The sequence below is a fragment of the Seriola lalandi genome, unplaced genomic scaffold, assembly GCF_002814215.2.
Source record: "Seriola lalandi dorsalis isolate HSWRI2012SDOR001 ecotype SW California unplaced genomic scaffold, Sedor1 jcf7180002054916, whole genome shotgun sequence".
Lineage (NCBI taxonomy): Eukaryota > Metazoa > Chordata > Actinopteri > Carangiformes > Carangidae > Seriola > Seriola lalandi.
The window spans coordinates 1613847-1640585 of record NW_019525468.1 but is presented as its reverse complement, the minus strand read 5'-3'; the positions used below and the strand labels follow the sequence as shown (position 1 = coordinate 1640585).

Here is a 26739-nt window from a genome sequence, read left to right as displayed (position 1 = left end):
TGTAGATGCCCAAGCCTATAAGTCAGTGCATGTCTGATTTTTGGAGAAGCTTATGGCTACAGATGAATAGAAAGATAAATGGAAAGTACCAGGACTGATATAATGTAAGATTTGTGCCTAGCCCTGTTGGCATGGAAACATAAATTATTTCCAAGAAGCAATTTTGGTTACATGTAGAGTTTCCACTGCGCTCAGAGGGATTGGTGCGTTATATCAACAAACTAGGAAGCAATTTTAGAAAACAAAGTTGTGCGTGTGTGTGTGAGGGAACAAATGGCTAATATGAGAGAACAATTTATCAAAATAAAAGTCTCTGCCTTCATAATCTTAAAATCTGTTTGTATATCCATCTTTTTTATACAAATATGAGCAAAATGTGTAAATACAATCCCAGCACACCCACATAAGCAATGCAACTCTCCTGCTGGTATTTATATGTATCATGATGTGTGAATCATTTTAGAGCTAAATAAGCTTTGTGGATACCTAATGCACAGAGTGAGGGCATTTTCAGAAAGTGTGCTCATTTGCGCGTACTTCCCAGTGGGAGTATGGGTCTCTTTTTGTATTCGCATCCATTTGTGTGGGTAGGTATTAAATTACCTATTGTATTGTACAAGGTCACATCTTCTGTGACCACAGATGACCCCAATCACAGAGAGAGCGGAGATGAAGAGCAGAGACACCCAGAGGGAGAAAGAGTTTAAATGACACACATTAGGGGAAATTGAAATGAAAAACCAAAGAGAAGCCTGGATTATTTAATTACCGCAGTCTCGTCCACATGGTCCGTGGAGGGTCTGGATAATATTTACATGTGATGTTATTTCCTCTTAGCTTTAGCTTCCTCTGTTACACCTGAAGGCCTCACCTGTCTGTCAGGGAAACAAGCTTGGTTAATAACCATGAAGAGGCAGCCAAAAACAATCACAGGATCCTTGAGCTTGTGTGAAAGACAGCATCCTTTGGAGACCAGCATTCTGGCTTTTGCTAATAAGAAGTACCCAGCCTGTTCTGCTTTGAATGAGCAAAGCAAGTACTTTTAATTTGGCAGTGTTTTTGCGACAAGCGATGTATCTCGGCAGCCACGTCTGTCTCTAAGTCCCCGCTAACTGAGGGCTTTGTGACAGGCACAGAAAGAGGCCACTCGCAAGGTCGGGCCCTGAATGTGACAAGGCACTGACAGAACCAGTGAAGGATTGACTTATGAGTTTGTTTTAAATGAGGAGAGAAAGGATTTGGCCCTTTTCTTTTTTTTTTTTTTTAGACATTTATGAAGGGATGAGGAGGTTACAAGTCTCACAGGAATCCTTCTTCAGTTGTTAAAAAAAGAGAGAAGTACATTTGGCTGCTGCATGCATAAGCAGGCGAGATTTTCTCCCAGACATACGCCTTAAATCTCTCCGCTCTGCTAGTGACATCATATTAGCATCGGCCTTGTTTCCATGCAGGTGCTGACTCTGAGATGCATTTTGTGGGAGACTGTGTGTGCCTCTCGGTGTATGTGCGTGGCTGGATGTGGGCATCTGTTTTGATGGCACATTATCCTCACTGTTGATGTTGAGACATAAGTAGCTTAGAGGTCTTATCGTCAATCAGATTTATCACCTTAATTACAGCATGCGAGACATATTTGGTGAATTGCGCTCTCCTGCCTGCCATGTACTTCCTCCCCTGAGTGGAAAACTTTAAGTGCTTTGATGACATCCGCTTCATCCATCTCACCTTAGCCTCAGCTAGGCTTAACCATTGGCTTTTCTTTTATAGGTAGTGAGAGAGACAGAGAGAGAGAGAGAAAGAAGGGAATAGATACAGAAGGCAGGAAAAGACGTGAGGGCGGGGCAGGAGTCAGTCAGACAATGGTAATGATTTCTATGGTCCAGATTTTAACTACAAGAGTCTGTAGGCTCCATCAATAATGCAGCAAGCAGGAGAGCACCAGCAGCCCAGCCACTTTCCTATCCCTCTCTAATCACCACCAATTTGAGTCACAGCAACGCAGCCACAACACCGCCTTCCTTGGATGACTCGTGTGTTTATTTGCCTTTCAGCGATAAAAGGCAAGAGACACAGGACAGAAAAAAACCACCCTCTGACACGCCACTTACAGGGCCGTTACTTGGCAGGAAGCCAAGAGGAGGAGAGGGTGACCGGGGTCCCCACTTCTGAGTGGAACAGAGATGAATTACCTCAGTCCTTCTTCCCCTCTCACTTTTATTCTTCTTTTCCTTTCATCCCTTCGCTTCCTCTCCCCCTGCCCACTGGGCCACACACAAAAATTTACCAGGAGGTCAGTCGTTTTAGATGACTGTTGGATCGCTTTTGAGCCCGTGCTGCCCGAGCACATTTATTCAAAGCTGAATTCCAAGCTTGGAAAGTCTCGTGCTGAAGCAGCTCCACTGCTTCAAATACACTTTGTAGTGTTATTATGCAGTAAGTTGTAAATGATGGCACCACAGGTCAGCTCTTTGCTGGAAGGAATGCATTATAATAGGTATTTGGGGGGTGATTTAGCTGTGCTGGCCTGTTTGGGAGCATGGAATGAGAGAGCTTTTAGGCACATTAGCATACAATGGGTTCATTTTGGCTGTGGCAAAGGTACACTCATGGGGGCAAGACTGGCAAGGTAAACTGGGGCATAATGGCTCGAGGGCACTCCCAAGCAGAGTTTAAGAAGCCAATAGAGTTTTGGCATCATATAGTACGCATTTGATTGCGATTTGCAGTATAGAACAGCAACTGTTCCTCGCCGTGTTCTGACTTTGTTGAGGCAATGTAAGGTTTTGGTTTGTGTCTTGTATGTGAGACACTCAAGATGGATTGGTGCTGGTAGCAGTCGTAGCCTGACATTCTGTCATGAATTTTAATATATTCTGCACCATCAGGGTCTCTTCCTCTCTAACTCTGTAACACACACACCCCCTCGCTGTCCCTCGCTCCTCACTCATCCCTCATTCTCCTCTTCCCTAACTCTCTCCATCTGGTGCTAAACTGACATGGTGCCTCTTCTCCTGTGAGCTCTCCATCCATCACCATCTCTGCACCACTGCGGCCAGCAGGAGACTGGCTCTAATGAAGCAAATGTTTATTTCCGGACTTTGCCTCCTACTTCATTTTGAATGGGGTGGAAGGATGGATGCTGGATGGGTGGAAGTAGTAGATTAGGAAATTAATGAGTAGACAGTAAACGTAAGATTAAAAAAAAATGCTTATAAAATGGGCCTGCTCCCTGTTTGTGTGAGAGACTTATATATCTATATCATGGTTGGAAAAAAATGTATAATTAAATCGTAATCTCAAAATAAAATTCAGATTAGATAAATTGTACCTGAAATGCTTATACAAGATCTCTTTTTTCTCTCTGTGTCTTTCACCTCCTACCCACCTCCCACCTCTTCAGTTGTGAACTGCACAGAGCCAGGCCACGTAGAGAACAGCATAAGGCAGGTACTGCCCAGCGGGCCGCATCGCTACAGCTTCCAAACCACTGTGTCGTACCGCTGTAGCCCGGGCTACTACCTGCTGGGCACCAGCTCCATCTCCTGTCAGGGGGACGGCACCTGGGACCGCTCCCTGCCTAAGTGCCTGTGTGAGTATCTGAGGAGTTGGCTGTGAGTAAAACTGTATAAACAGGTCAGGCAACCCCCCAACTCCCACCACTCCTAACCCTAACCCTCACTTTTGTGCAAAATCATTGTAACAAATATACAACAAATAAACAGTAGTAGTGATTAGTGGCCTATTTTTTATTATTATTATTATTATTATTATTATTATTATTATTCAATCAATTGTTTGGACTATGAAATGTAAGAAAATAGCAAAAAATTGCCAATCATTATTTCCCAGAGTCCAAGTTGAAAACAAACACAAATCCAATGTAACCCAACTTAAGAGCCATATAAACAATATGCAGCCTATTTATCAGTTCGTAACCATTGGCTTGAAACGTTTCCACTTGTTCATTGTTCTCTTTCCTCTCTGCTATGATTGGACAGTGGTGCTGTGTGACCGCCCCAGCATGCCACCTTACGCCCAGATCTCAGGCGACCGTCGGACAGTAGGCTCAGTCATCCGGTACAGCTGCATCGGCCAGCGTACCATCATCGGCAACACGACGCGAATGTGCCAGCTGGACGGCCAGTGGAGCGGCTCACCACCACACTGCTCTGGTACGGAAAACTACACCCAGATTGACTGACTGACAGTCTGGAACAATTAAACTGAAACTAACACTATTTTGTGAAGTAGATTAAAAAAAGATTTGAACAAACAGCATTAGATTGTTAATATTTAGAGATATGTGCTGTGAAGCCCATCTTCTCATCCTCTTCCCCCTCTCTGCCTCTAATACTTGATTAATTCAGATGTAATATCACAACCCAGTCACAGTGATGCCCTCATAATGCCAGGCCAACAAATAAAGAGTTTGGGTGGCAGCTGTTAGCAGGTAATGAGCGAAGTAGGTAGACCAAAGATGGCGCTGCCTGTCTGCTCCACAGGCCTCAAGGGCAAAGAGAGTGTCCTCCATAAAACTGCTTAAATCTGCTCATATTAGAGTGAGGAACAGGGATGCCCACACCTCAGCTGGGTTATGAAGCGCTATAAGGACATCAGCCCACTTACTTCCTCTCCCCTTGCAGCGATTCGCTTCAGGGCTCCTAGTATATCTAACACACATGCGAAAGGCCAGACATGCGAATGAATATCCACAAGTACAAACACGTTCACAAAGATTTGACAGAGATGCACAAACTAGCGCACACGCAGACCCATAAGCCGTGTGACAATAAAATAGCAGGCTGACAGTTTAATGTCACAATTCATGACACTCGTATATATCCTGGGAATTGCTAGTGTTCTTTCAACGGGCTATAAAAACAACCTTTTTATAAAGATTTGCCCGACTTTCTTAGCTAAGCACCATTATAGTGATGTTGACCAGCTCCTTATAAAATAAAGAGTGAGAGCAGTACACAGCAGTACTAAACGCTTTGTGATTGTTTTAAATTAAGGATGTGGAAATATGTAGCAAGGCGCAAAAATATATGTATATGTTGGGTCGATGAATCGTATGGTGCAATTTCTGCATGTTGAACAAATATATATAATGAAAATGAATGTATTTGGGAAGCTAGTTGCTCCTTAGGGAGACAAGGCTATATTATTTTCGTGTTGGATGCAATCAGGTGGGAGGGGGTCCATGTTCCTGTTCTAATCACATTGTTATTGTGTTTTAATATGAAAACATCACTCATGTGGAGAGCACCTTTCTAATGTGTGTTCTTGTGGTAGTCTTACATAGTCAAAAATATGAGAATTTTTTCTTGCTACATTTTTCACATTCATAGATATAACATATAAATGTGTTCCTCTTTTTAAATCTTTGCAGGGGATTCTGCCGGGCTGTGTGGAGACCCAGGCATTCCTGTGCATGGTATCCGTCTGGGCGAAGAGTTTACAGTAGGCAGTGTTGTCCGCTTTAGCTGTGAGCCCGGTTATATGCTGAGGGGTTCACCGGAGAGAACCTGTCTGGCCAATGGGAGCTGGCTGGGATCCCAACCTGAGTGTCATGGTAAGGAACACATACGCTGTGAGTTTTTTTTCTTCTCTGTCAAACATAGATTGATAGAAGGGGGTGGTTTCCTTTTAAAAAAAAAATAAAGAAAAACTGTGCCTACTATTTATACAGCAGGATCACACGGCTCAGCATTTGCAGCAAAGTTTTTACCAAAGTGCCTGGAACTCTGGTTTGAGTTTGTTTTCAGGAGAATAAATATGGATTTTCGCCTCATCTCCTCAGCCCTTACCCTAACAGAGATGCTGGAGGGGTCATCTGCATGTGCTTCATATCCTTGGACAGAACTAACATTTCCTGTGGGAATATGAGGCACTAAGAAATTTGTTCCTAGTTAGTTGGTCCTTATGTAATGTAAGCAAGAGCTTGTGCACAAACTTGGTGGTAAGTTGAGTGCGTTTGCAAGTTGAATGTTGTACTTCACAAAGCCTGTGGCTTATCAGCGATTCTGTTCGGGACTTTTATAGACTGAATCTCAAGGTTGCTCCCCCAAGTAAAGAAGTGTATAAATGTCCTGTTGTGAGGTGATGGTAAAATAACTTCAATAAGCAGAATGGTGTGGCAACTACCTATTTGTGTTGAAGAGAGAGCTCAGCTCTAAGGTGAAGCTTTCGATTCAGCAGTCAGTTTAGGTTTCAGCTCTCACTTGTGGCTATGAGCATTTGGGTAGTGATCAAAAGAGTAAAAGCCTTTAGGGATAGGGCGAGCATCTTGGAAACCAAGGAAGAGCTTGGAGTAAAACAGATGCTGCTTTGCATCAAAACCAGTCAGTTGTTAAAGAATCTGATCAGGTTGCCTTCCCCTTCATACATTTGAAGCATTGTGGACATGGAGACCCTGCAGCACAGCCAGAAGACCATGGAGAGATTACATTTCTCATCTAGCCTGGGAACACCTTGTGATTCCTTATGAGGAGCTGGAGGACATTACTGGCGAAAATCATGTGTGGGCCGCTGATTAAAGAGACCAGTAATGAATGAACACAGTATCTGGCCATGTAGTAACATGTGATACAGGGCAGCTGAGTAGTTATGAAGTTGAAGTTGATGTTCACTGAACTTTTAATGCACTGTAGACATATATAAGACATCTACATTTCATTTAGTTTCTTTTCACTAACTTGTATTTCTTTCAAGTGCGACGTTTTCCTTCCCTTTCTTCTTCATTTGCTCAGTTTAATTACTCCCACTGCATTAGTTTTACAAACCTTTGTATGCATAGATTGTAATTTCAGGGGTAATAGACATCCAAATCATTTCCTCGATTAGAGTTAATTGTGGCCTTAGTGAATGTTTTAGGATGTGGGCACTTTACTAATGAGTATTTATATTTCCTCATCTCTGCATTTTCATGTCTTTTCAGAGCTGATCTCAACAAATCCCAGCACTGAACTGCACATTCTGAGCTTTTCTCCACTCACAGTTTGTGGTTAATACTGTAGTCACAGTCACTGATTGTGTAATTAGATGCTGCCTCTTCAAATTGAATGAAAGACACGTGGCAAGTGTGCATGTGTTTCGTGTGTGTTTGCAAAAATGTAAAACAACAATTAAACCAGAGAGAATGAGGGCACAACAACGTAATTTAAAATTTTTTGTCCTTGTGCAACATTGCGTTCATTCTGCTGCTGACACCTGAAAAAGCTGACCCTCTGAATGTGTGGTGTGCGACCAATCGATTTGGCACCACACTACCCATTATTATTGCTGAGACAGGACAAAGACATTACAGACAATGTAAGAACTAGAGTGCAATTTTTCTTTTTCTGCTGTCAAATAACTTGCTTGCAGCAGAAAAAATAAAAGAGCCAGGCTGTTAGGGATGATCTCAAGAGATGAGTGTTTGAATTCAGCCTGATTTAGATTATAATCAAGTCAATTACTGTCAATAGTGTGCGTGGTTTATTTTTCCAGTAGCCTTGCAGCTGCTTTAGGCATTCAGCATCTAGTTTGTTGCTTGTCAGAGTCATATTTCTTTTCATTGGGTCAAGGTATACTGTATGAACATTGGGGAAAGGTATTTCCAAGGGTTTTTAAGGGTTTTTACTCATCACCTAGCAACACTAAGATGATAAAACCATCCATAAACTTGGCTGCAGTTTTACACCTTTGAGCTGGCAAGTTATACCATGCAGTTATATCTAGCAGTTATGTTGTATTATTTCTTACCTGCCCTTTTTCCTACTCTCCATGAACACCTGGCCCTTTTTCTTTCCTCATTGCTGTATCCAGTGTGTTATTTCCAGAAACTTGATCCTGTTTCACATGCTGTTTTCACTTGTGCTCTTAACACCCCTTGAACACACACACACACACACACACACACACACACACACATATACACACACACATAACCTCCTCCTCTCACATCACCACCTCTCTCCCTCGCCTCACTCAGTCTCATTCCCTTTCTGGTGTGGTATGCCTGCTAGCTGAGGTTGCCCACCTGTTCTCAGTTGGCACAGACTTCAAGGGCCAGGCCACATCTGGTCATTACGGGAGGGCGAAGCCCACAGGGCTCTGAGGGCCCAGGGCAAGCTGGAGACTGTAATGAACAGAACCATCGCTGGCGGCCGGACAGACACCAAGGGATTTTTCTGAGCAAAGGATGTGTCCATCAAAGCAGAGTTACTTATGAAGTAGGATGCAGGGGAAGATGATGGTGGTGGTGTTCGTGTGGACGGATGAAGAACAGAGGGAAAGGGAAAACAAACCAAGTGAGGATGCATATCCGGCACATGAAGGAGTATAAAAGTGATGTAGTAGAACAGCAACCTAGATTTTGTTCAGCTTGTGGAAACCTAAAACACATATTAAGAGCACTATAAATCTCAGTATGGGAATATATGTGAAAAGAGCCTTTTAAGAACCAAACCTTTGTGATTCCCTGAATGTACTCATAAGAAGAATACAAAATACTCTTGTTGGTGGTTCATTGCCTCTACTGATCACTCACTAGAAGATATACATGAGTTTATTTACCACTACTTGCGGGGTACAAAAATGTAATTCATGTTTTAGGCATTCACAAAGGTTTAATAGAAAGACAAGTGGATGGAAAAAAAGAGTGAAAATTCAGACTCGGGTCTCTGATCTCTCCACAAATGCTTAGATGAAGAAAAGTCTACAATGGTACAGTACCAATACTCTTCTCCCCACACCACACAGATGCACACACACATACACAATACAGTACATATACACTTTCACCTCTGGTCACTTAAGATTTAGTCTGTAAATGAATATGACCTAATCCTTTCCTGCTGCCATCTCTGTTTCTCTCTCGTTTTTCAGTTATCTCCTGTGGGAACCCGGGAACTCCACGCAATTCCCAGATCCTGATCCACGATGGCCTGACGTTTTCCAGATCCATCACTTACGCTTGCAGGGAGGGTTACTACTCCACTGGCCTGCTCACCCGACACTGCACTGTGAACGGGACCTGGACCGGGAACATGCCAGAGTGCTCGGGTAATTAACGACTCTCAATTGGATATTCATGCTCCAGTGTAGGAAGCTTTCCTGTTTTCTTGGCTTATACACATTTCTGAGTTGTCTTCCTGTTGGCCTTTCATCTTTATTTGTAATGCAACAGTAGTTTGCAGATTGCAATTTTGGTAATAGTTGCAACACCAGTAGAATACTGTGCATATCCAAGCCTTGTAGAGAAGTAATTGCAACATAAATATGTAATATTATGCAAGAAATGCAGAGAACATGGAAGTCATGTTGTAAGAGAAGATATTTCTCAGCAATGAATGACTCATGTGGTTCCCTGGATTAGTAGGAGGACATTGGTTGAGAACATTTCAGTCCACTCAAATGGAACAGGCATGACTGACAGCCCTTTATCATTATCTTTAACAAAAGGCACACAGCTGCTCTACAGAGCCAAGAGACCCTGGCAAATAGAGGTCACAAAGAGAAGCAGTTTCTTCTGAATGGAGGGGATAAACCCGAAGCAGCATCATTATGGACTTCAGACGTCAGTAATCCATAGGAGTAAAAGGGTACATGTTGACACACTTAAGTAGAATATCTTCAGCGTGAGAAAGACGTGAAAAGGAGAATTTTAAGTTCAATTATTTCTATTGATCCGAAAGAGAAAAAAAAATTGCTAAAAAGGGATGTACCTGAGAGAGAAGCTGTCTTCTCTCCATTTTAGCTTTAATTTATTTACTACGAGTAAAATTTAAACTCATTTACAAACTTTTGCATCTACAGTATCTTGCACTGAAATAGTGGATTGTCTGCCGGTGACAAACAAAGAGTATTGTTTTGCAAAAGGAGAAACTATCTCAGTGTGTCCCGGCCCTGTAGGTAATGTTATAGGATAGATAGGCATTGTGGCTTCAAGCAACACACTCTTACCAGCCCAGTGGGACATATAAGTGCTTGCTCACTACACCTCCAATAGACCTAGTTTCCTCACCCCACTGGGAATTGTGCTGGAATGCTGGTCATATGCCTTTAATAATGCATTTTTGTCCCAAGGAAACTTAGCGTTGTCCTTCTGTGCCCTGGATTTTGCCTCTCAGACATTTCCAGCCGAACGGAGCCACGATGCTGCTGAGTCACACAGTGGAATTCTCACTGTTGTTACTCAATCATACTGTTTTCCCCCGCAGGATGTAAAAGTATAATCAAGGAGAAATATGGTTCATTCTGGAGCCTGAGGGAGCTACTGTAGAGGGACACCCATCACAAGATTTAGTCTCTCTGCATCCTAAAAGCTCCAAACTGTAGACAATCAAAGTCAAGTCAGATAAAAAGCATTAAATCTCACCATGGGTGACTGTGATTGAAAAGTCTGTCAGTTGCATTGTAAGTAATATTTTTAAGCGTATATATAAGGTATAAATGCAGTATATTATCCAAAAGTGGTTGTCCATAAATGAATGAAGTGCTGATTGCTTTTGAATACACATCTACTGCATTGCTTTTTAGATTGTTAAGTTTTGTTGGTGAGGTGAACTGCTTGGGTTAAGTGCCTGTAACAGTTCATTAAGTTTGAGGCTCCATCCAGGGTGCAATTGTAAATAGGATTTTTACACATTTATATTTCATTCTAAGTGTGTGATATTGATTCCCTGCTTAACCAAGTACAGCAAAATATGTGGTATAATGAGGTAGCAAACTTTTCTTTTGAATTTTCCTTAATCCAGACAAACTTCTTCTGCATCTCTGTCCTTGTGTTCAACTACTTCTACCATCATTGTGCAATTGTATTAGGCAGTTTAATTTGTTCTCACTCACAGTTTTTTATTGTTTTGTCAGTAATCAACTGTGGCGACCCTGGAGTGCCAGCCAATGGGGTGAGGTTAGGGAATGATCTCACCTACAACCACACAGTCACTTTCCAGTGTTCTCCTGGTTTCACCATGGACGCTGACCGGGCCTCCACTCTCATCTGCACCAAGGACCGCACCTGGAACGGCACTAAACCACTCTGTAAAGGTACAGTTTTGTAAGGTGCAGGATTACATTTGGGTGATGAGATGAATCTAGACGATGGTATTGGCTACAGGACAGCAAGGAATGATATGGAAGGATAGGACAGATGGATGGCAATTGTTGTTGTTGTTATAGAAATAGACATTTACCATTACACTAGTACTTACTAGGACTGGAACGTATCATCCTGCAATGCATCTCTGTCTCCTTGTAGCGATCGTATGTGGCCCACCACCCACCATCCCTAACGGTCAGGTCGTCGGTACAGACTTCACCTGGGGCTCCAGCATCAGCTACTCCTGCAACCAAGGTTACCAGCTGTCCCTGCCCACTGTGTTAACATGTCAGGGCAACGGTAACTGGAGTGGAGAAAAGCCGCAGTGCTTCCGTAAGTGGCATCATGCTGGAATGCCAAATTACATTACATGTCTCTGACATTGATTGGAAGTATATAGGCCTTTATTATGTATGACATTTCACCCCCCTTGGAAAATATTGAATTAAAACACAGCATGGATTGCAGATCACCTCTCATTCCTCTGTTTCTCTTTTTCCTTCCTCCTTTGTCTTTCCAGCTGTGTTCTGTGGAGACCCAGGAATGCCAGCCCAGGGCAGGAGGGAGGACCGAGGATTCACCTATCTCTCCTCTGTCTCCTTCTCCTGCTACCCTCCTCTTGTCCTGGTGGGCTCTACCAGGAGATATTGCCAGTATGATGGCACTTGGAGTGGCACGCAGCCCTCTTGCATAGGTAAGCTATTGAAAAATTAAAATACAGTATTTGGTGTAATCTAAGAATTGGCATACAGGATGGCTAGTGGAGGTTTCTGGCATCAGTGTGCATTGCCTGTGGCCTCTTTACCAGAGCACAGAACATTGAATATTGTATGCAATTACTTATATAACTGGATCCATTGGCTTGCTTACATTCTGCCCTCTTATGTATTCCCTTGGCTTTTGCATTCAAGAATTAATGCATGCAAAAACCATTTAACCTAGCTAACAAGCTGTATTGATCCTGTTTTCAGATCTCATCTGTGTGATTAATTAAAACAACCCAGAACATTTTTTGTCCAGTTTTAGAATGACTGTGGGTTCAGTCAAGTCTCTCTTCACCACATAGACATAGTGCGGAGAAACTGTAGGTCTGGCAATGCAACAGACTTTGCACAAGGGGCCAGTTTCACCAGACATGCAAGCTGCGGGACATCAATCGCTCTCCTGTTCATTTTGACATATTTCACAGATGAGAGCAAAAACCATTTGTTACCTGTGTATGAGCATGTAAGAACCCTTTAGGGCTCGCAGATTGACGTGCATTTTTTTCAAACATGATGCTGCTACCATTTGCGAATTTCATGTAAGCAGTGCTTGCAACACACTTTTGTGAAGCTGGTCCCAGTATCAACTTTGGCCCTCTTCCAGCAAAAATATTGTTTCTTACTGCAATAAACATCCTTAAACCAGGAAGAATAACACCATTTCTGAAGCACTTTCTGCTGAAGCACTCGAGGAAATCACGCTTGTGTGATCAAAAACACCTTGTGCATAAAATAAAGTGCAGTGTTCCAGCCCTCAGGTCCATTGTGGTATTTGAAGTTTAAGTAGGAAGCTGTAAAATATGCACTCATGCAAACCTTTGACCCGATAATAGTTAAACATTAATGCATTATAGCCATGGGTCACCAATTATTCCACTGCCTATGCATCATTTATCAGCCAGTTTGTTTAGCCACTGATGAAAAACCATAGTGCCTGACATGTTGGAAAGGTTAAAGCAAGATTTAGTCAGATTGAATCAATTAAAAACACAACCTGTGTTGTACAAGCACATTGTGCAGCCACTGCTGAAGCTGTTTTACAGCACATCTTGCAGCAACTCATAGTTGCTCTAAATTCCCTGGAAAGACTGGCCTCTTGTGGCTTCTTTTTCAACTTCTCAATTTGATGGTGACTTCAGTGAGACCCCAGAGAAACCCCTTGAGAAATGAGAAATGTTGCGTTTGGTCCTGACCCATAGCCTTGGCAACTGGGATATGATGAAGATGGTAAATATTTACAGTTTTATTATTGTGATTGTCATGACATAATCGTTCTATAACGAAAAGAAAAATGACCCAGTGAAAATTAACTTGGAGGTTGTGAATATAATGCATTAGCTGTTCATGTTTTTAGTGAGAAAAATGATGTAATGGTCATCGGGGTTGTGTGGACTGATAATTGTGTTATAAGCTGCTCTGAGCAGGGACTGAGAGTGGGTTTAGATCACTTATAAAAGGCTTTGTAGGTTTTGTGAATAAACGCATGTGTGTGCGTGGTTGTTGAATACAGTAATTTATGGCCTTCATTCAGTGTTTCCTGTAAAAATGTCCCCATACAAAGTCTCTGAGGTCATGTATATAGTGGGTGACATATATAATAAATGTGACTCACTTTAACATGAGAGTAGTTATTAAAGACTGGTTGTTTATGTGTGTTTCAGATCCCACTCACACCACCTGTGGAGACCCCGGGACTCCTCTATTTGGAAATCAGAACAACAGTCAAGGCTACCAGGTGTGAATATGTGGTCACGCAAGAAATGTAATTCATATATGTTGAAAAAAAAAGAAAGCCTGAACCTTGTATTGTTTGCAGTGTGGAATTCAAGGTTAAATCAATGACTAACAGGAAATTATTCTCAGCTTAGAACTGTCTTTCTTCTGACACCATGAAGCATATGGATAATATTTTCTTCTACTGCTCATTTGTTATTTTCTATACACAGTTTCATAGGAATGGCTTACCAGTAGGCTTTATTCAAACATGTGCTGCAGCAGTATTATTACTTTCCTCAGCCATGATTAAAGTCAGTTACAAATTAGTGTTTCAAATTCAAGTTTAAAGAATGTAATAGGCCCTTTTTACTGGTAACATTTTGACATGTCGCAGTGGGAAGAGTACAGGTGTAAATACTAAAATGAATTCAGCTGCTACAGTTTCAATGTCTGGTATTCTGTGTGCTGGTTAACTGTCACACTATCATGGCTTACTGGACTCCATACAACAGAGCCATTGGTAAAATATTTTTATGACAAGTCAAAATGTCTGATGTGAAAATGAAGTACTAATGAAACACATTTAACACCCAAAATATAAAGCATTTGTTGAAAACACTTCCGTAATATTTTCCGTAATAATTTAAAAGATGATGCTCTCAGCTGTGTTGCTCCACAAATTCAAGAAAATATAAGAATGGTAAAGTTAGAGCTCCAAGAGAATAAAAACCAAGGTAATGTTTTTTCTTTGAAATAGGTAACAAATACATATCACTATTTTGGAATAACGAACCCAAAGACATGATCATTAAACAGCCATGTTTGTGTGCAAAATCAGCTTGCTCTACGTATGTTCGTTGGCAAATCCACATCTTCCTGTGTGTCCTCTTACAGATCAGCGGCACTGTGTTCTTCAGCTGTAGAAAGGGCTATTTACTGCAGGGCTCCATTTCTCGCACTTGTCTGCCCAACCTCACTTGGAGTGGTTTTCAACCTGAGTGCATTGGTAAGCACGCTGTCTGCTCATATTGAAAAAAAAAAACATACCTACAGTTAAGTGGGAAACATAACCTTGAGCAAACGTTTGCATTACTCACAGTGTAACACCTACATTATTATATATACTCTTCCTTGACCCCACACCTCCACCTTGGCTCTTTTACACTTTTTCTCTTCCACCATATTTTCTCTCTCTTGTCTGTCGCTCCTCTGATCCCTCTCCCTGCTCATCTCCTCATCCCAACATTAACCTCTTTCTCTAAAACCCCACACTCTTCTTCTTTGGTCTCTTTAATCCCCCCCCCTCTCTTTTTCTCTCCTTTCCAGCCCACCACTGCAGCCAGCCAGAGCTGCCAGCCCAGTCCGATGTGAGAGCCATTGAACTGCCGTCCCTTGGCTACACGCTGATCTATACGTGTCAGCCTGGTTTCTACTTGGCCGGAGGATCAGAGCACAGGACCTGCAGGTCCGATGGGAGCTGGACAGGGAAACCACCTCTGTGTGCAGGTATAAACATGGTTACATTACATCAAGAAGGGAATATGGGGAACGCAGACACATGCATACAGGCACAAATACGCACAGCGATTCATTCACCAATCCTCATAAGATTACAGATGTGTGCACCTGGCCACCTAGTTTCCCCGGGAAGCACGCAGATGTATTACACACTTAAAACACTGCACCTCTTATTCATAATGTGCTGCTTTCCATTAGCAGTGTTTATTGAAACCACTGGGGTCTGTACTGGTTCGGGATTCAGTGGTGACTCAGGTTTGGAAATTGGGGATTCAGCTAATGTTGATGAATAGCTCTGTTAACACTTGCTTATTCTCAGACACATGCCAGGGTAGAATTGCCCATCCATCACACAATTACACTGCATGGAATTACACACACACAGCCTCAAACGCACACACACACACACAAGCTTTGAAACATTAACAAGGGTGCAAAACCTGATTAGTCCAATGCATCCCATTGATTAGGTTAGCAGAAGTACCTCTTATAAATGGCGAGGCAGTGTTAACAAGGTCTAGCAGACAAATAGACTGCCATTAAGACACCGCTAAGTATTGGCCTAAATACATATAGGAAAAAAAATAGAGTCATCGACACACAATTATCTGGGGTAGACGAATGCTAATAGCCTAAAGAGAAAGGCGTACTAGAGGGGGATATCTGTGTGATGGATTCCACGCCAAGCTGTTGCTGAAATATAGAGGGTGATGGGTATTTTTTAAGGGCATGCCATTAAGAGTGAAGGCAAGGAAGAGAACTGGCCTTAGCACATACAGGATATTAACAGCACCTGTGGGTGCAGTAATGGAAGGGCAGCTCAAAAGACTGGCAGCTAATAAAGTCGAAGGCTGTGTGTGTGTGTGTGTGTGTGTGTGTGTGTGTGTGTGTGTGTGTGTGTGTGTGTGTGTGTGTGTGTGTGTGTAAATTTATCCGAGGTGATGTTTGTGCTCATAAACTACCATTCAGTGAACCTGTCTTTGTTTGCAGTTGTGTGTAAAGCCCTCTTTGCTCTGTTTGTCTGTGTGGGTGTATGTTTACTACTATGGTGTAGTCCTGTGGTCCCGTGCGAGTAGTAAGGTATTATTAAAGTGCTTCCCTTGAAGCTGCAAAACTGTGACTCTAACTTTGCTCTTTGACGCACGAGGCGAGTCCTGTCGCAGCCCTTACTCTGGCCACCACAGCGGTTATTTGGCGTGGAGGTAGTCAGGAAGTGCTGATGGTGACATCCTCCTACTGCAATTACCTCAGAGCTGTTCTGTTTAAATCTGATCTTTTCCTCTCGCTTCCTGAGGCATACACTGCATCTGTTTACAGGATAATCTTGTTAAGTATTTTCTTTTTGTTAACTTTATGTTGTTGTGCTCTCCAGCTGATAATCGCCCAAGTGGTAAGAGCCCAGTGGGCACAGTGCAGGAGCCACCTTCCAAATTACCAGGTAAAACAGGTTGTCCTTGTATTTCAAAATGTTTTCTCAAAAAAGAATCTCAAAATATATCACTAAACTTTAATTTATTGATATTCATCTCCATTACAATATTTATCAGAATAATACATTTTCTCTGTGGTATTTATCTTATCAATGATTCATCCTTTCTCTCAGATTAAATATATTCTAATCAGTAAAATAACATGGCAAATGATTTGACATCCCTGGTGTACTTGATTCTAAAGTTTTACAGTCAGTTTTCAATCTGTGTTTATTGGTGCTTAAAAAAATGAAAATATTATTTATAATATTATTATATTATTAATATTTATAAAAGTAAAAAGAAGAAAATAATCTCTCTGCCTCCTCTGTCCATACCCCTTGCCTTTGGCCATGCACCCCCTCCCTTTTTCAGTCCCTGCAGGTGTGTTTGCTAAGAACTCTCTGTGGAGGGGATCCTACGAGTACCTGGGGAAGAAGCAGCCGGCCATGCTCAGCATCACTGCCTTTGAACCCTTTAGCAACCGGGTGAACGGGACACTCATCGACCACAGCGGAGTGGAACTCAAACTGGCCGGTTTGTATTTCATAAATAGAAGTCACAGTCAAACTCACACACTCACGCACACATACACACGCACACACAAACTCTCTTAATTTTGAATTTGACCTCATTCTCATATGAGAGACCCTCTGTATAGCATTTTATCCAAACAGACAATTGTCAGACAAATGCAAGTGAGGACTAGGAAGCAAAAAACTAATGTGGTCCTTACATGGAGTAGATCATTGCTGCCGTTACAGAACAGCAGATATTTCTTTTTTTTCCCCGTGCTATAATCACCGTGCAGCTGTGATCATTAAGAAGCAAATTTGCTTCAGTAAAGGTTTGGACACTTCACTCCTCTGTACCTGGGTGCTATCAGTCTTCATCACAGTGTTAAAAATTAAAAATTAGTTTCTACACCTTCAAACTGAGAGCCACTCTCTCCACTGAAAGTAATGTTGTTGATTAAGCTAAAGCTAAATTGCTTTACTGTAAAATTTAAGTATGAATATTCAACCAAATTTTCACAACACTGTTTGTGAATACAGCATTGGTCTCAGATTCCAAAAACTATTAAAAACATATCAGTGAGCCATTTCATTTCACTGGGTGACATGTCCCCCAATTAACATGAACATGGGCGCTGTCGTTTAATTTGAATTTATCCTATATAGACCATCATACTGCTGTAAATACTCACTCGTGTACCCAATTAACAGCTGAACATAGTCCCCAGTAAATGCAGACATCTGTGTGCAGAGTTTTTATTTGTCTTCTGTAATAGTATCACTAACAAAGTGCTACTGAAGTCAGCAAACAGGAGGAGGCCACAGTGTGAAATGCAATGTTTGCTCACAGATTTGTAATTGTGTACAAGCGTTGCTGCTAAAGTTACGCTTGTGTTTGCGCTTCAGTCGAGACTACAGCTAATAACAAAGAAAGGCTGTTAGACACAGAAGAAGGACTCAACATAACTTGATCAGAGGATGAGTCACCTTTTCTCATTTTTCTTTTTCTAATTCCTAGTGTCTCATACAGTTGCATGCAACCCTGGGGAAATTACTTGTTACTTTTTGTTGATTTTTGAAATGAAAAGAAGTTAAAATAAACTGAATCTTAATTTTAACTCCATCTGTCCACATCTTGGATTTGCCTTTCTACCGAGCAGATGTGTAGTTTCACCTGAAGTTTTCTTAGTTTTCCAGACTTTATCTAGACTTCCACGGTTAATTTTAACTGCCATTCCTTAATGACTTTTCGGACAGTGGAAATTTCAAGCTGGAAGTGCTTTCATATCTTTTTATAGTCCCTCCTGCTTTGCGGTCAGCCTTATTTTCAGATCCTCTGTCAGTTGCTTAGAGGAGCTTGTGGTTGTTAAGTGTTACCACAAGTTTTGAAGAGTTGAGAATTTATCACTGCTGGATATGTCATCAGCTGACAGTTCCTAATGACAATTCGTGACCAATCCTAAAGAGTCAATTGAAGCTAAGTTAATAAAGGCTTATAAAGGAATGTTTTACAAATAAGTAAAATTAAGTCAATTAAGAGCTGCTTTAAGTCTAAAGAAAACCCGTTCCTGAGTCCCATGATGGTATCATAAAATGCTTGACGTGATGTCATACATTTATGATGACTGTTGACATTCAATTATCTTATGTTTCATGCTTAGTTTGTGATATGTCTTCATGGCAGATGACAAACTCCTGTCTCTACTTTGTACAAAGGTTGATGTACTGTGAAACACCAGGGATGATGGAAATAAGTCCGGGACTTTATCCTCATATCCCCGACAATATCTAATATGTTGGATATGTTTTCAGTAAACCTAAACATTGTAAGGTACCCAACTTTTGCACATGGCACAATTACCGTTTAACTTTTTCTATTTTTGAGTTCATGAAATAAAAAGTAACAGAGGAATTACATTTGAGGAAATGCTCGGTTCTTATGTCTCTTTGCTCCAGGTATTGTGTTTGCTTCTTTTTCACTTCAAAAATAAGCAAACTCTAACTATATCACATAAACGTTTTTGGGTGGTTTCAGTGCGGCTGTTGCTCTGAAGTGACTGTAAACCTGTTCTTCTTGAAGGTACATATAAGAGGGAGGAAGCTCAGCTGCTGCTGCAGGTCCACCAGATCAGAGGCCCTGTGGAGATCTTTGTCAACAAGTTCAAAATAGACAACTGGGCCCTAGACGGACATGTAAGTGCAAGTACAGGGTCAGATTCAATTCAACACCTTTCTTTGTAACGGCTATAAGATATTACATCATACTCACACACACCAGTATTGTGAAATATGCGCAAGCACACATACACACTAACCTTGTCACTCTGTGGAGATGGAGGGCCCGCCGAGAGTTTTCTCTTTAATTAAAATGTCAGTTAAATCATTGCCTGGTAATCAGGGCTCGACATACCCCCCCTCCACTCCTCTCTCCCATATTATCGCCCACCCTCTAATGCACATACACTCCAGATATAATTTAAAAAGCAGGTTACAGTATATGTGTGTGTGCCACCGCATATGTGCTCCTACGTGCACGTTTCACCAGTTGCACAGACATGAGTGTTCACTTACAAGCTTGTCTCGTGCAAAGTGGAGCATTCCTCTTGTGTAACATGCTTGCGTGTGTGCGGCGCGCCTGAGTTTGTTTATGTTTGTGCTCTTGAGCAGAAAAACGTCATATTAAATGTCAGCCATAAGAGCGCCTCTCAGCTCCTTTGACATGATATTTCATTTTCTGCGTGCACCAGCTGCTGACACTTTGATGATACGCTCCTTTGTAAAGCCTGGATGTGACACATAAAATGTCTGTCTTCCATTCCTCTCTCTCCCTAGGTGTCCTACATCTCCTCATCCAACTCCTTTGTGTACCAGGGATTTGTCAGAGGAAAAGGCTTTGGCCAATTTGGTCTCCAGAGACTGGGTGAGTGACCTGTCCATTTGGTTATAGAAACCACTGTGATTAAGTGGTCTCCTGGGCAAAGACTGAGTGTCTTTTTTTTTTTTTTTCTTGTTGGTATCTCTATCACTGAAATCTTTCCCTTAAAATATACAGTCCAGACAGTGACATAGAAAGAGATATAGCCCTCTAAACACAAAGAGCCCAAAGTTTCGGGATTCAATAGTAACTGGGCAAACACACATGAAGTTCAACAAAATGATTTAATATTTTATGGAAAATCCTTTGTAGTCAGTGACTGCCTGAAGTCTGTTGACTAACAGACATCAGCACACACTCTGTATCTTACCCGTTGATGCTCTCCAATGAAATCATCAATAAATGCCAGTGTGCCAACTCCATTGGCAGCCATTCATACCCGAGCCATAACAGAACCAGCGCCATGTTTGACAGATGAGGCGATGGCTTCGGGTCAGGAGCTGTTCCTTTTTTCCTCCATACTTTCCTCTTTCTAGCATTTTGATGGAGGTTGATGTTTGTCTTATCAGACCATAGAACTGTTGCAGAACTCCACCTGTTTCTATGTGTGTGTGTGTTTTTGTGAACTTCAACTTGGCCTTTCTGTTTTTGAGTCTTACCAGTGGTTTGCATCTTGTGTTGAATCCTCTGAGGTTGTGCTCATGTCTCCTCTTGGTCGTTGACGAGGAAACATGTACACCATGCAGGAGAGCGTTCTTCACTTGCTGTGCAGTCATGAAAAGGTTTTTCTCCACCAAGCTAATGATTTTTCACTCCTAGTTTTGCCTTTTTTCTTTTTTCTTTTGAGCCTCATTATTATTTTCTTCGCTTGCTTAGTCGCCTCTTCACCCCTCACATTGACAGACAACTCCATCTCAGTCTAAATGGAAACTCTCAGCTCTTAATAAACTCTGAGCCACATGTGAGCTCTTCTTTTCATGAACTAATGTTGAAACAACACACAGCTGCCTAGTGTCCAGTTACATTTGAACCCTGGTAAATTGAGCAGCAGGTGTTAAAATGGCAACGTCCCCCTCACAGTCTTTCTGTATTGATGTGAACCTACTCAGATTAAAGCTGAGACTTGGAAGTAGTAGCTGCAGTATCCATTATTTAATTTCAAATTGAATGTGCTCTAGCAGAGAGCCTGAAGGACAAAAAATGTGTAACTGTGCAAAAACTCTGGACTGCATGTAGTGTCCTTAAGCAGAGCTGCAAGTGCTTTCACAGCTTGTCATTTGCTGTGTTGATTTGTCATTCATTTACTTTTACAAATGTGAAAACATGTCTGGAGAATGTGGTTGTGAATCCAGCCTAAAAAGGCAAACACGATTCACAAAAATGATTAATAGTCAGATGACATCCACATGCACACACTAATCTCACACACAGCACAAGTCCACAGAATCTTTCCTTAGAGAGTTTGTGGATTGCCATATCAAGTAAACCTACATCATGCCGTTTTGATAGAGTAAATATCATCTGTTCTTTGCCTACTTGTTTTTCTTTGGTTCCTTCAGCAACTTCAGCTGTGCTGTCATAGGTACTGAACATTTTTTCAAAAAGCTGCAGCTATCCATATATTGTATTCTGCTTCATGTTTGTGACCTAGAAATCCAACCCACGTGATCCTCCTCACTCAGATTTTTTTGCTACAGTATATATCCAGCAAATCCTTACATCCTGATCCATGGATCTGGATGGCTGCTGCTGTGTGTGTGTGTGTGTGTTTGTGTGTGTGTTTGTGTGTGTGTGTGTGTGTGTGTGTGTGTGTGTCTGTGTGTGTGTCTGTGTCTGTGTGTGTGTCTGTGTCTGTCTGTGTGTGTGTCTGTGTGTGTGTCTGTGTGTGTGTGTGTTATAAGATGCAATGTACTGGTGCTGAAGTGCATTTGAAACCTGCTAGAATTTTGGCAAAGAACTGAAGTATTGAAGGAACAATGGGGGATTTTCTTCTTATTTGGTTTTTGCAAGTTCACAACATTGGTTTACTGCTGCCACCCACTGTTACAATCCAGTTAAAAAGGTCTATGTGTGAACAGAGAAAATACCTGAATTGCCATGATGAAAATCTTTGGACATTAAGCATCATTAATCGATCAGCAATCTGATACATATTAAATGAAATATGTACATAATCCCAGCACTAAACCCTACATCAGCATGGGATTAATTATGTGATTAATTAAAAAACTCAACGCCTGTCCCTGTGGCGCACTGTGTTCAGAGGAGGAAGATGTACATGGAGAAATAAGAAAAAAAAACTGTATGTGTGTTAAAGTTACATTTAAAATGCAGTGGAAATCCTCTACATTCAGATTCTCCGCTCCCTCACGTGACACTGATCTCATATTATCTAATCCATGTAAACAGTTAAGTAGATAATGCTCCTGCTTTTGCTGTTTCCTTTTTGCTGATGCAAGTGATGGAGACAGATTTCACAGGATTTTCGCTTTTAATAGGTGAAGCTCAGGTTGCAGAAGCTTCCATACTGGTTGCAAGACATATTGAAGAGATTGAACAGATGTGATATGAACAGGAATTGGAATTGAGCATGAAGTCATGTGGTGTTAACATAGATTAAGTGTGTGTGTGTGTGTGTGTGTGTGTGTGTGTGTGTGTGTGTGTGTGTGTGTGTGTGTGTGCGTGCGCGCGCGCGTGTGTGTGCGTGCGTGTGTGTGTGCACGCAGAAAGTTGGGTGAAAACAGTGAAAGTGGATGTGAAAATCTACTGTAATGAGAAAGGTACTTGAACAGCAGGTGTGGAACCCTCCTACCACCCTGCCACAGCACACATACTGAGCAAACAGGTCTTTATTAATACAGAGTGTGGTGGCTGGTGATAGGGTGTTTAAGTGTGTATGAGAAAAACAGATATGAGCCTGGGAGGTAGGCTGGACGCCTTGGAATTAATCCTGCTCAATTTGTCGACGTTTTCGTGTTTTGTTTTAACGCAGTGGTGGTGTGAGTGCGAGTGCGAGTTTTCCTCCGTGCGAGTGTGTTTGTGCATGTTTGTGTGCTCGAGCTCATCCAGCTGGGGGTTGATTGGCAAACACCACAAAACCCACTAATTGAATTCCTTCTTGTGTGTCACTCGTCCTTTTTTGGAGCTTTTTTTGGCATTCTGTGGCAAACAGGTGGGCTGTCACTCCTCCACTGTTGCTGTCGCAGACACACCTCCATAAATTAGGGAATGAATCTGAATTGAGTTAATAGCTGTCGGCTTTGATGTCAGTAATTAAAAGTCATTGGAAGGATGATGGAATTTGAGGTTCCCAGGGGGGAGAATGAAAATAAAGCATAGAAATAAATGTAAAATAATGTTTCTGGTAGCCTTCTTCAGCCACTGCAGCTGATTTTATTTCTGTTTTTCTGTTCATTTGTCTTAAACATTTGTCAGCTCAGGTTCTTGGAAGAAGGTTGGGAGGATCATTTCACTCTTAGATTTTTTTTTTTTTTTTTTATTTGTTTTAATTGTTATTTATAGGGATGGTTGTAATATCTGCTGCTGAAGTCATTGTGTACTGAAGTAATGTTGAAGTAAAGGCTCAGTGTCTTATTTTTTTTTTTCCAGAGAGTTTAGATCCCAGCAGAGAGAACGCAGGATACAACTTTGCCTCCAACAGCAGTTCAGTGGCAGCAGCCATCCTAGTGCCTTTTATAGCCATGATCATTGCAGGCTTCGCTCTGTACCTCTATAAACACAGGTAAGGCTAACGATGCTAATGTATTTCACACTGCCACATTTCCACATCTGCAAGCAACATATGACATTACTTCTGTACTGATACTACTTGCTCAGAAATGCTGTTTAAATTGGAATCATTTTCAGTCGTGGGTTACTTCACATCTGCAGAGTGAACTGTTTTCACATATGAATCTTGCTTTTGCTTGATTTCTTTTGAAAGATATCAATTCTCCCTCCAAAATATATTAACTTGATAGTGATTTTTGCAATTCACAAAGGTATATGTTGACCTCAAAAATGAGGAAATCATCATCTGTGGTGAGAGAATCTCCCCTCCCTGCCTAAAAAAGAACTGGTTTATCACAGTCAGGCAGAATGAAGTAGTAAGTTGAAGCTGAAATATTCAATGAAGTAGTAGTCGATAGTCAAGTCGAAGTAGTTATGAGTCAGCGAGTGAACTTCCCATCTCGTCTCAGTAAGACGCAGCATAGCCACATCCATATTGTGACACATACATCTGCTGTGTAGTGGATATATTGTCCACCACAAATGTTAAAACAACTCATTGTTTATTACATTGATTCATTTAATTTCAGAAGAAGACCCAAAGTCCCCTTCAATGGTTACGTGGGCCACGAGAACACTAATGGACGAGCTACGTTCGAGAACCCTATGTATGACCGCAACATCCAACCCACTGACATCATGGCCAGTGAGACAGAGTTCACAGTCAGCACAGTGTGCACAGCTGTATAGCAACTGCTTCCTCCAGAGGTAAGAATCACACTTCACCAGGTCATCTGGCTGTATGATACAGGAAGGACATAGATCTTCAGGCGCCCTTGGATCCACATTTCTCTGAAAGTAGACGAAGTTATCACCTTGTGGCTTGCCTGAGCTAATCGCACATCCCAGGCATCAGAACTGCTGAAGCAACAAGACACAGACACTCAGAACCCAGTTTCAGACTAAACCTATTACACAATCCCTCAAGAATTTTCTGCAGATAGAAAAATCTGTGATTGGATTTCTTCTCCTGCATTTCCTTTGATCTGTATCTCTCATATTAATGAATCTCATTTGGTTTGCTTACACTTTATTGAAAAAGAAGAATATGTATGTTTTTATTTTAACACTTTTGAGAATATTACATTAATGCTTTTATCTTCTCTCTGTTTGATTTCCTTCATCTTTTTCATCTCCATTCTTTTGCTTATTGTTTACCTTTACTCCCTTTGTCTATTTCCCTGCTTTTCTATGTATATTTTCTTTCAATCGCTCTTTCACTTGCCCTTCCCCTGCCATGTCTTGTACTTTCCCTGCACCCGTCCTTTGTTAGATCTTTGCATTCATCGTTGATTCAGTTAGGGGAGGAGAAGTGCACCACATCTTCGCCTGCCTGCCAGCAGAGGACATCCATAGTTCCTTGAGCAGAGGGCAAGACAAAGATTATTTTATTTGCTGAAATATATTCAAGAAACATCTCCAGTGATGAAGGCTCTTACCCGCAGGAGACAAGAAAAAAAATTTAAAAAAAGAAACCATGTGAAGACAACAGCGACTATAACAAATGCCAAAAGCAGAATGCTTTTTGTAACTTTACATGGTTTCTTGATCATTTTCCATATTTTAAGGAAAAGCTTCCACCTGAAACTGCAGCTGGTAGGTGTACTGCTGGAAGCAAAGCTGTGATGACTTTTCTCACCGCCCTCCGCCTAAACCCAAAGGGAATTTAATGGTCAACTTTAAGTCAAGAAATTGACCTGTAGCTAACAGAGATCTCTGTGCAAGTGAACTGTACGGCGGACAGCCCCTCGTTGGCCTGTGTGAGTCAGAGAGAGACAGTCTGGACTGTTTCGATTCATACTTCTCTCTGTTTTTCATTTCCTTTTTTTTCTCTTTCTTTTTTATATGCTGCTTGCTTTCTGTGACAAGTAATTGGGAACCCTGCTTTTCCCCAACTGTCTGCTCCTGAGGTTGTTGAAAGGTTTCATCGAAGGCCCCCGGTTTCCGGCTGAGGAATGAATTAAAAATTCTGCGAGTTTTGAAGGCCATGTTGAAGACACACACTCTATATTTACTTCCTCTTTATTTTTTATTTTTAATTTTTTGAAGCAGGGATGAAATTCTGCTTGCTGAGGCAGCTGTGTCCAGAGCAAGGGTTAAAAAGTAGCTAGGGCTGCTGAAAAAAGCACTTAGTGAGAATTTGTAGAGAGAATTTACGTGTATACGTGATTGAGAATGAGTTTGTGCTTGTGTGTGTGTGTGTGTGTGTGTGTGTGTGTGTGTGTGTATATCTCTGCACACATTTGTTGTGGTTAAATCTGCAATCTGTCCCAAAATAGTCCTGTCTGTTTGGCCCCAAAGATTCAACCCAACACGACAGATAGTTTGCTAAAAAAATCTTCTTCTTTTTTCTTTTTTTTTTTTTCTTTCTTTTTTTTTTTTGTCATTTAAGAAAGGAAAAGGATTGGGTTCAGGGAGTATCACTTTATGTCTATCTGGATGCTCTGGACACCAATAAATCAAATGTCTACCCAGAACAAGTGCTGATGACAATGTACAGATCCTCCAAGGAAAGAAAACCTGAAGGCGATGTCAGTCTCTAGTTCCAACGCTCATCCTCTGACACTTGGTTTGTAGTGGGAGAGACAGAGAGAAATCCACCTCTCAAACTGATGGCCCTAAATCCAAATGTTAATCGAGAGTAACACTGTCAGATTTGCTTCACACGGGTACGGGTTACAACCATCCAGTGTCGCTCTGAGGTACTCGAAGAGAAAAACACATCAGCTGGTTCAGAGCAGGGATGGCACCTGTTATAATTCCATGGATATACAAACGCCTTGGGACCATACCATATTTCATTCTCTTTGGGTTTTTTTTTTTTTTTGGCTGGCACATTGTCTTCGGAAAGACTGCAAGTCATATTCTCCTCTTTTCACCTTCTTTTTAATCCTGGATCCACCTTCACACGTTTCTGCGGCTTGAAGGTGGTACATACTGTATATCTCTGAGATCATGATGCAGTATGAGCTCCCTATACTTGGCCTTAGGAAAACAAAGATCAAAG

The 26739-nt window shown here is 41.5% G+C and overlaps 1 protein-coding gene across 1 annotated transcript in view; it reads left to right on the top strand.

Moving 5' to 3' along the window:
• Positions 1 to 24604, top strand: part of csmd2 (CUB and Sushi multiple domains 2) — a 220733-nt gene extending 196129 nt beyond the window's left edge. Inside the window, exons 56-71 of the mRNA XM_087169817.1 lie at positions 3401 to 3589; positions 3999 to 4172; positions 5393 to 5575; positions 8872 to 9048; positions 10855 to 11034; positions 11246 to 11419; positions 11607 to 11780; positions 13512 to 13585; positions 14461 to 14572; positions 14893 to 15072; positions 16457 to 16522; positions 16929 to 17090; positions 19149 to 19261; positions 19901 to 19988; positions 23553 to 23685; positions 24263 to 24604. Coding sequence (XP_087025943.1) covers positions 3401 to 3589; positions 3999 to 4172; positions 5393 to 5575; positions 8872 to 9048; positions 10855 to 11034; positions 11246 to 11419; positions 11607 to 11780; positions 13512 to 13585; positions 14461 to 14572; positions 14893 to 15072; positions 16457 to 16522; positions 16929 to 17090; positions 19149 to 19261; positions 19901 to 19988; positions 23553 to 23685; positions 24263 to 24422 — 2339 coding nt within the window. The 3' untranslated portion in view covers positions 24423 to 24604. The remainder of the gene's footprint in view (positions 1 to 3400; positions 3590 to 3998; positions 4173 to 5392; positions 5576 to 8871; positions 9049 to 10854; positions 11035 to 11245; positions 11420 to 11606; positions 11781 to 13511; positions 13586 to 14460; positions 14573 to 14892; positions 15073 to 16456; positions 16523 to 16928; positions 17091 to 19148; positions 19262 to 19900; positions 19989 to 23552; positions 23686 to 24262) is intronic.
• The last annotated feature ends 2135 nt before the right edge of the window (positions 24605 to 26739 follow it).